A 10,257-nucleotide genomic window follows, 5' to 3' on the forward strand; every position below is an offset into this window, starting at 1 on the left:
TTTCCGAGAGTTGATGGTAGACTGGAACAGTATGCGCTTGTTTGATCCCTTCTTTAGGGCTTCCGTCTCATACAGCATAAGTACACCCCCGTCTATCTACAGTTTATGAAGCAGTGTACAAGCTCCCCGGACGCCGCTGGCTGTCACAACATTAAGCCCACCCTCCCTTAGGCATCCGGCTTCTCGCGCATGCGACGGCTGGTCGCCGCTCGCCGCGCTGTATCGTCTATTTCATCCTGTCTGCGCATCAGACTCGCGGCTGTTGCGAGACCACCACCCAACCCGACTCAGGTGCGCCACTTGGAAAAAAAAATCCTCCCCCAAGCCTCCCCGAGCAAAAACGAGTGACATGAACAATAAGATAGACATTATTGGCGGCCAGGCATAGCTCATATCAACCCACCCACCATCCATCCACCCAGTTTGTGGGTTCCCAAAGACTAAAAACCAGGAGCCACCCTGCCATGCCATCCGCCCTTCGAAAACCCGACAAAAAGAAATCCCGAAAAAAAAAATCCCTTTCCAGAGCCGTGGCTGGCTGGGTCAACCAGATATACAAGCAACTAGCCAACCATGCCGGAAGAGTGAGGGCTCGAACGTGGAGAGAAAAGAAAGGCCTGCTTCATGCATACGCAAGAAAGCACGCTGATAGACTCGCCGATGCAAATGCAATGTGTGGAATCGCTGAAACCGAAGAGGACCGAAGAAACCTGCCCGGACGCCGCCTGTGCAAGAAAAAAATATATAAATGAGTTGGAGTCTGTGCTCCGGTGCGAAGAGAATGCGAATCCGGTTATGGAACCAAAGTCGGAGGTGGCAAGGAGTTGCTGGCCCGTAATCAGAATTGGGGTTTTCCAAGAAGACAGGCTTGGTAGGTAACGATGTACACTGGCGTGGTTGTCGTCCGGGATGAGGCGGGGTGGGGTATCGGAATTGAAACGTCTGCCGCGTTGGCGGATCACGGAAATAACGATCGCCGGCTGCTCCGCGGCACGGCATGTATCGCTCGCCGATGGAAGGGTCACGGCTCCTTTCCTCGTTTCCGAATCCCGGCATCCCCGCTGTAGAGGTGAGTGAGTCCCGCTAGAGACCAGGAGTCGGATGTCGAGTGGACAATTGCCAGCCAGAAGGCGAGGAAATTGGCCACATAATGAAGCGTGTAAGCGTATGTGACGCCGTACACTGCCGCATAGACAGCCATGCCAAACAGCAACAGGCTGGTGACATGTTTGAGCCGGCTGCCCATGCGCGGTATCATTTTTCCTGTGGTGAGGGTCTCGACGAGAACGATGAATGGCATGACGGAGAGGACGTTGTGATGCGACGAGAAGGGAGTGAGCCAGTGAACCGCCAGATTGTGGACCCAGACTACGAATGTCGGGAGGTTGATGGGAAGAATCCAAAGCATCAGGATGAAGATCGAGTGGGTGTAGTTGTAAAAGTTCGAGTTCGCCGTCGATCGCAGCTCCGAGGCGATCCGCTGGGCCCGGACCGTCGTCATCAATTGTACCAGGCAAGCTACCAGGTAGGCGAACTGATAGGGAACCATCGTCGTGACAAGCAGCAGCAGAACCGCGGTCGTGATCATGCGCCGCCGGGGCGACGGAGAGAAGAAAGCGGCGGGCGTCGTTTTCTTCCTGTCCTCGTTCCCAATCCATCCGGGATGGAAGGTGACGAGACTGGCAAGGACGCCCAGCAAATGCGTTAGGGTGAGAGCCATGTAATTGAACACGGTGCACACACCGACGCAAACAATTGCGATTAGAGGGATCAGAAAGAGGAATAAGGGATCTTCGGTCCCGATTAGGAGATCGTTGTGCTGGAAGTCCATAATCGAAGACGTGCCGTTCCTCCAGTGCCAAAAGCTTGCGTTGCTAGCCGGGGCCATGATCCCGGTGGAGAGTGTCAGGAGCGTAAGTGAAGCCAGCATCAAGGGAATGGATTGCCTCAAGCATAAATCCAGCCCCTCCAAAAAAGGGATGAACATCCCCGTAGTGTCGTAGACCCGAAACTGTTTCCTAAGGACGAGGGCCACGATAAACAACGGGAACGCAGCAAATACGGTGCGATATCGCATATATAGCTTGCCGAGGCTACCCATGAAATCGGCCGTCAACTCAATATGGATGCTGGAGCTGCACGTCGGGTCGGTCCAAAACTGGAAGCTGAGTCCGTTTTCGTCCAACTTTCCCGTGAGAGGCGGAGGGACGTAAGGAGCAACGCCATGGAGACTGACTGTCGCTTCGCGCGCATTGACAAAATATTTCGACTCGTACGGTTCAGCGAGGTACTGCCGAACAAGGGGAGCAAACAGCTCGCTGTCCCCATTGCAGTCTTGGTGACTGATTCGGAGATTGTAGGCAAGCAAGCTTGACTGCAAGGATGGCACCTTGACCTCGGACACCATCGGTCGTTCGGCGGGGAGATGAAACTTCATGCCAAACGTGAGAAGGCTCCGGAGACTAATGTGCCGAGTTCGGTGTGACTGAGTATAATCACTGAACTCTGCAACCACAAATCCCGGCGTCGGAGCAGTCGTTTTTTCCACAACCGCTACGAACTGGTGCTCGGCAATGTCGTCCACCCCGTACTCAAGATAAGAAAACGGGGTAATTTCCTTCTCCCCGTTGAGGTAGAAGGGGAACTGCGTTGAGCTAGTCGACGCGGGGAGGGACACGACATCGGGCGCAGCAGATCTGCAGGCTAGTCGCGTGGACCCGGTGCTTCCCTTGGACAGATCCATCTGGCTTGGGAAACCCGCCCAAGATTGGCTGGGCTGTGACGGGATAACGCTACAGAAGAGGACCTCGAGCTTCCCGTGTTCTCCTGGCTTGTCGAGTTTTGTATCCGTCAATAAGGTGAAGCGCTTCATACCCGGGGACCCCGAGGGCGGAATGGGCATGAGATGAGCGCGGACGGTCCCTGCCGTGCCTAGGTTTCTCAAAACCAAGCGTTCCCCTTCCGCAATAATAGAATCCGAATTATCGTCCACGGTCAACAGGGTCGTCGGCTCTGAGCGCGGTGCTGCCTTCTCTGCAATGGTTTCCATGCCGGTGAGGAACCACTTCTTGAACACCCTCATCCGTTCAGCTCGAGGCTTTGTCTGGGTGGCCCGGTGAACATCCACCACATCGTAAATCGCCTGAGCCACAACCTTTCGAAATTGGTCGCACCAGAGGATCGCCTGGTGATCCATGCTAGTCCACACGTTGGGAATTGTCGAGGTGAAGACGGTGAACCCATGCGTGTCCGGAACCAGGGACTCGACGCTCGCATAGTCCGAGGGAACAACAGTATCCAATCCACCGCCCGCGATGGACACCAGCGTAACATGCCACAAGGGGTTGTCGTTGGCCCATTGTTGCGAGTAGGCACGCCTCCAGTAGTCGTTGATGTCCTTGTATGTCTGGACGCTCTGACTGTCGAAGGATACCGGCGGCCGAGCATGCGGGGCCGACATGGTAATGATGGTATTGATTGAGTGCGACTGGAAGTTGGGCATGATGAGCATCGTGCGCGCAACGATGCCTCCCATGGAGTGTCCAAGAACTATCACCGAAGTCGGATCGGGTAAGTCGGGGTCCCGGTCAGCGACCCGCGGGTCGAGGTAAAGTGATAAGATGTATCGAACCGCTTCGTTCAAGTATTCGGCTTGGTCGAGGAGCGTCTGGCCATGGAAAGCGGTAATATCCTCGTTGAAATCGACCGTGAAGAAGTCTAGGTTCCGGGTGCCAGCATTCATGGCAGACTCGTCGTGCTGCAGGACATTGTGGAAATAGTTGGCTGCTTCTGCCGCAATGGGTCGAACTTGCTTGTAACTCCCGGCATTGCCGGGGATGAAGAGGACGGGAACCCCCCTGACCTGAAAAAAAAAGGGTTAGCTGACGCCGGCGACCTTGACAGTTCTTTTGCGCCTCAAACCTTGGTGTCGCGATCGATATCTTGCTCGCGGTACAGATACAGGGAGTATTTGCTCGCGAGGCGCGTGTGCTCAGTGTCGAACTCGTTGAGCTTGGCGTACGATGGCCGCATGTAAGACATGCGACACCCTTTTGGATCAAGCTGTCGCGTTACGGAAGAATGGAGCACGGCGACCAAAAACCCGATGCCGACAATCGCAGCAACGAGCGCAGAGAAGGTGATTGCCCAGGGACTCCTCCATGGAGGGCGCCGCGCGGGAATGACGGTCTCTGGGGTCTTTTCCACTTCTTTTGTCCGCAGTTCCCCGTTCGCGGTCATGATCAGGCCTAGGGGAGAGGAGGGCGATGTGCGTTCGGGGGACGGCCGTTTCTCTACTGTCCCGTTCCCATTGCGCGACTCCGGTAGTCGCCAATTGATGCTGCTAGACCGTCGGCTTATCGAAAACGAAGGTGGGCGGTCGGCGTTGCGATTATGATCGAGCTTGGTCGTGGGGTGCGCCGAGGACCTTGAGTCTTTGGCGCTGAAGCGAGAGGAATTGGCATGAGGGGCCTCAACAGGAGAAGCATCATCGTCTTCTGACGATCCTGACGAGTGCCTCCTCATCCCAGCAGGGCAGTGGTGGAAGTTTCCTGCCCGGGGGGTGGCGCGATGCGCTCGTGGTGTTGGCGTTGGGGTAAGCCAAAGGCCAAGCGAAGGAACGGTGGGCGAGGCGGCGGTGAAACGGGGCTCATGGGCCGTTTCGAGCTGAATCCTCTTTACTGCTGAAATTGTGGGTTGGCAGCTCAAGAGCCCAGCTTTGTTTGTTCACCAAAAGCCGAGGCTGGCACTCCTCCTCAAGCTTTCCCGCGCGCAAGACAATAAAAAAAAAACACCACGGTCTGGGAAAAGCGAGCTTAGGATAAGTGCGCAACCTATGGCGGCGGATTCGGAAGTCGACCACAAAAAGTTGGCGGCTGCAGGCGCTGTAGCCACTATTGGCCGGGCCCAGCCTTGGAAGCAAGAGTCCAGACTTTGCCTCGAAGCGGGCCAGTTTGATTCGATACAAGCAGCAGGGTGGCTTGCTTGTGGGGACCTTGCGTCGCAGTGTGCTGGGGTTCGCACCTTCCCCTGAGATAAGGGATCGCCCGTTGGCCGAGGGTCAGCTGTGTAATCTGAAATCGGATTCGGTGTTGACGAACGCCCAGTTCCTCGTCTGAAACCGACAAAAAAACGGGAACCGCTGGACCGCTGATAAACGAAGGAATGCCCGATAATTCCGGATCGGCGCAAGAAAAGTCGCGGCATGGGGCCTGTACTCGTCTTCGAGAATCCATACCACGGGAACGAGAAGTCGTGCTTTAATAGCGCTCAGGCTGAAAACGGGGATGTTGAAGTGAACCGGAAAGGATGGAAACGGTCGGAATTCGAGAGACGGGCACGATGCCGTGCCGCGGGATGCAGGATAATGTCGGGGTCGCTGTACAAAGTTTGTCTGGTTGTTTTGCCCACCCTGACCCAGTATGGAGTTCTCCTGCAGCATGCAGTAACAGCACCATTTCCTTGCTGGGGCTGGAGTGTGCAGACATATTTTGGCGGCTGGGTAGTTAATTGCGTGCTCAACAACACAGAACGGCTGCTGTCAGGCGCCATTCTCCCCCCCCCCCCCCCAACCACCACCTATCAAGGCTCGTTTTCAAGTCAATAAAGCCATACAATACTCTCTGATGGCCCGCGACATGACGAATCCGGTCAAGCTCGGGTGATAACGCCCGGTGCGCTCTGGATCGGAAGCCGTACCGCGGCAACAGAGATATTGCAACTGGTCAGGCATTGATCATGGGGGCCAGCGGCGACCGGGCATCCCGTATTTTGCAAATGCTGTTGCATTCTGCGCGGGGCTAATAGATGTATGCACCGTGTATGTACGACCAGAGGTTTTGACCCAGGAGCCCAGTCTGGTGTTGTCGATGCTGCTTTGTTCCTCCAATGCAACCTCCCGTCGAGCTCGCCAAGTAATAACGTCATGACAGGGGCCACACGTTGCTTGCCATCTTGGCAGCTCGTTGGCGTTTCGATGTCCTTATCAATGTGTATTCGTACCACGGTATTTTCTCTTCTGTAACTATACTACAAACGAAGGAAGTTTCGATGATGTGAGCGGCGGCCGGGATCTCCGTTTGACACGCGTCCTCTCCACATACGACGGGCTTGCAATGCCTCGTCGCCACCACAGAGGCGCTAACTCGTCGGGCATACGAATATTTACTGCCGATGGCTTCAAGGAAATGCTCAGCTTCACACGAATCAAGTTGGGTGCTTCGTGTCTGCGGCCCGGATGGAACTTGCAGACTTGCAGCAATCTGAACCCCTGCTTGAAACGAAGAAGCCTGTGGTCAGCCAATAAACCCCCTCTTCCATATGCAGCACTTACTAAAGGGCAAAATGGTGCTGTAAGATTCTCCAAGGGAGAAAAGCGCTTGTGAATTCCTTCCTCGATAATTAATGGCCTTCTCTCCTAGGTACCTAGACACAACCCAACTAACAATAATATTACACAGTTGTAGCAAGTGAAACATTAAAACGGCAGTCAAGCCATACCTGAATTATCAGTGACAGAGGTCCCATCATGAGGACGGAGGAGGTAAAATGGCGGGGTAGGTGCATACAGCAGAAAGTTTCCGCCCAGCTGCCTGGCGGTTCTTAGTGGCCCACTTAGGTGCTTAATTGACGAGCAGCGCGCACAGACTGAAAGACGCGTTCCACGTCGCGTCCATGCCTGAAGACGGCAGGCACGGTGTACAGATTACTTTGGCAACTCAGTCACACCATGTCTCAATGTAACTGAACCGAATTGGGATCGCCAACTCTCACCGACCCATCCCTCAACAACCGAACGGACGACGAGACAACTCTAGATTAGCGATATAGAAGGCGGTTATTGAGCCATTACGGTAGCGCCGGGGAATCCCGAAGAATGGCATCAAGTGCCACTATCAAGGCCATTGAATCTAGCACGGTGCGTTTACCGACTGTTGCAAAATAAAATAATAATTGAATTGCAGATATTGACAAATTAAATAGGTCCATCAGATCCAGTCTGGCCAAGTCATTGTAGACCTTTGCTCTGTCGCAAAAGAGTTGGTCGAGAACAGTTTCGACGCTAGAGCAACCGCCATCGGTACGTGGCTGAGTCTTCCCAAGAAAGCGCACGCACGTCGAGCCGCCCTCGTTAACAAAGCTACGCCACTTGCAGATGTCCGCTTCAAGAACCAAGGGCTAGACTCGATCGAAGTCCAGGACAATGGCTTGGGAATTGCATCCCACAACTACGAGTCCATCGCCTTGAAGCACTACACTTCCAAACTCACGAGCTACGATGACCTCTCGGAGCTGCAGACATTCGGCTTCAGAGGTGAGGCGCTGTCTTCGCTATGCGCCCTGTCCCGATTTGCAGTCGTGACATGTACCGCCCAAGACGTACCGCGTGCGAGCAGGCTCGAGTTTGAGACCTCTGGGAAGCTTAAGAGCACCAGCGTCGTCTCGGGCCAGAAGGGCACCACCGTCATTGTCGAAGACCTCTTCCACAACCTACCTGTCCGCCGCCGAGAGCTGGAGCGGAACATTAAGAGGGAATGGGGCAAGGTGATCAACCTCCTCAACCAGTATGCATGTGTGCAGACCGGCGTCAAGTTCACCGTCTCTCAACAACCCACCAAGGGCAAGCGTATGGTCTTATTCTCGACCAAGGGAAACCCCACCACGCGCGAGAACATCATTAACGTGTTTGGCGTGAAGACCATGAATGCCCTGATATTGATGGACCTCAAACTGGAACTAACACCCACTGCTGGACCCCTCAACAAGGGAAAAGCGAAAGCAAGCGGAAGCGCCACTGAAGTCCGCGTCCTCGGCCACGTTTCTCGACCTGCCCACGGTGAAGGCCGGCAAACCCCTGACAGGCAAATGTTCTATGTCAACGGGCGACCCTGCGGCCTACCTCAGTTCGCCAAGGTGTTCAATGAAGTTTACCGCTCATACAACGCTTCCCAATCGCCGTTTATCTTTGCCGACATTCAGTTAGACACACATCTTTACGACGTCAACGTCAGCCCTGACAAGCGAACCATTTTGTTACACGACCAAGGGCAAATGCTCGATAACTTGCGGGAATCGCTAATTGAGCTTTTTGAGACACAAGATGTCACCATTCCCGTGTCCCAGGCGCAGGCGTTGAAGCAGAACCCCTTCAAGACAGCGGCTGGTCGTTCGTGGACGCTCACTTCGGCTCAGACCAGCAGCAGGGCGGCTACCGTGGAGTCGCAGCGACAGGCGGAGTCTAGTTCCTCAATCCTTCGGAAGCAGCGGGTTGGGGAGGATGACGATGTCGGCGATGAAGAGGATGACGAGGAAGCGAGCGAGGAGGGAGATGACAACGAACAGCCGGTCAAAAAGCAAGTGCCTCCTAAGCCGAGGAGCTCGTTACAGTCTGCGAGCGTGTTATCCCGCTGGCTGGCAAAAAGCCCCGACGACCAAAGGAATTCTACGGTAACCCCCGAGGCCCAACAACATGCTAGCAGCGTCGTAGATGGGAATCTGGGAGTCGAAAAGGACGGCGACACTGCAAAAAAACCCGGGGATGAAGAATCGGCGTCTGAAGAGGCAGAAGCAGATAATTTGGATAACGAGGGACCGGAAATCGTGGAATCCATTGCCCGCTCGACGAGATCCAGTGAGAGGCCGAGAGAAATCCCGGCAGAGGACGATGATCAAGATGCCAGGATTGAACTCGAACCGCCAATCCCTGCCATTGCCCCTTCATCCCAAACACCAGCATCACGAGTCGTCCCGAAGACAACGACGCGGTCCCTCAAGCGTTCTACCCAGGAGGTGGCAACCATCACCATCGGTGACCACACCGTGACGAGTCTAATCGGGCATTCTTCCAAACGCCCTAAAGTTGACGAGGACCCGAAACCGACTCGGGTGACGGGTCCTGTGAAAGGGGGGAAGCGAAACACACCTCTGCCATCTTTTGGTGGACGTCTCACTCAGTTATTTTCTGCTTCGGCGCATGCTGATGAAGGGCCAGTAGACAAGACCGGGATCTTGGCTGACGATATTGACGAGGATATGGAAGAGTCTGGTGAGGACGTCGACGAGCAGATGGGAGGGTCTGACGAAGATATCGACAAACAGATGGAAGAAGCCGGCGAGGATATCGTTGAAAATGAAAATGAGGAGGGGTCACTTTTTGTGTCTCAAGAGGACGGCAGTGGGCGGGCGGTGAACGAAATCGACGGCGAGACTGAAAAGGTTAGAGAACGGTTCCCAGTTTCAGGGGAGACCGAGAGTCCGGTTTCCTCGGACAGCCCCGACACGCCTATGGAGTCTGTTGAGCATACACTTTCCTGCCACGGTGACGATGCCACAGACGATGCCGACTACGCCGACGAAGATGAAAAGAAAGCCCAAGAAGAAAAGGTCCGGGAAATGATAGACACAGCCGAGGCCACGGCCGAAACGACTGAGGGAGGCGAAAAGCGATCTCAGTTATTTGTTAAGGGGCGGTCAAAACGCAAAGACATGACTCTCAACCTGGAGCAGCAAGTCAAGACCAGCGTGGACGAGATACAGCAACGCATCGCAGCCCTCACACGCCACATACCGCCCCCACAGCCCGGGGTCTCCCCAAACACCAGCCCAGACGGTCTCGAAGCAGCCGACGCCGAGGAGAAGCTGTCCCTCAAGATCTCCAAGACCGACTTCGCCAAGATGCGCATTGTCGGGCAATTCAATCTAGGTTTTGTGCTCGCCGTGCGCGAGGCCGCCGCCTCCCCAGAAAACACGCCCGAAGCCGCCGACGACGAGCTCTTCATCATCGACCAACACGCCTCGGACGAAAAATACAACTTCGAGCGCCTCCAAGCCACAACCACGGTCCAATCGCAGCGCCTCGTCCAGCCCAAAACCCTCGACTTGACAGCCCTCGAGGAAGAGATCATCCTCGAGCACCTACCAGCGTTAGAACGCAACGGATTCGTCGTACAAGCCGACACGTCCGGCGCGCGGCCCGTGGGATCGCGCGTGCAGCTGCTGAGCCTGCCGCTCAGCCGCGAGACGACCTTTTCGCTGGGCCGACCTGGAGGAGCTGATCTTCCTGCTGGGGCGACAACCCGACGTCGAGCGCGGCGACGGTGCCGCGGCCGAGCCGGGTGCGCAAGATGTTTGCCATGCGCGCCTGCCGCAGCAGCATCATGATCGGGCGGGCGCTGTCACGGCGGCAGATGGAGCGCGTGGTAAGGCACATGGGCGAGATGGATTGAAGGCCATGGGAACTGTCCGCACGGGAGGCCGACG

At 55.4% G+C, this 10,257-nt stretch overlaps 2 protein-coding genes across 2 annotated transcripts; one reads left to right on the top strand and one right to left on the bottom strand.

The window, feature by feature from the left end:
• Positions 1-1,021: 1,021 nt before the first annotated feature.
• CHGG_04544 (uncharacterized protein) lies at positions 1,022-5,205 on the bottom strand (the record flags this gene model as incomplete). The annotated part of the gene is made up of 3 exons (XM_001223757.1): positions 1,022-3,862; positions 3,922-4,682; positions 5,100-5,205. The coding sequence occupies 3 exons, from the start codon at positions 5,203-5,205 to the stop codon at positions 1,022-1,024; spliced, it is 3,708 nt and encodes a 1,235-aa protein (XP_001223758.1).
• A 1,669-nt stretch (positions 5,206-6,874) lies between these two features.
• CHGG_04545 (uncharacterized protein) lies at positions 6,875-10,158 on the top strand (the record flags this gene model as incomplete). The annotated part of the gene is made up of 2 exons (XM_001223758.1): positions 6,875-6,916; positions 6,982-10,158. 2 exons carry the CDS (start codon positions 6,875-6,877, stop codon positions 10,156-10,158), a joined length of 3,219 nt encoding a protein of 1,072 aa, XP_001223759.1.
• Between the last annotated feature and the right edge of the window lie 99 nt (positions 10,159-10,257).

The sequence above is a fragment of the Chaetomium globosum genome, genomic scaffold (genome assembly GCF_000143365.1).
Source record: "Chaetomium globosum CBS 148.51 scaffold_4 genomic scaffold, whole genome shotgun sequence".
Classification (NCBI taxonomy): domain Eukaryota; kingdom Fungi; phylum Ascomycota; class Sordariomycetes; order Sordariales; family Chaetomiaceae; genus Chaetomium; species Chaetomium globosum.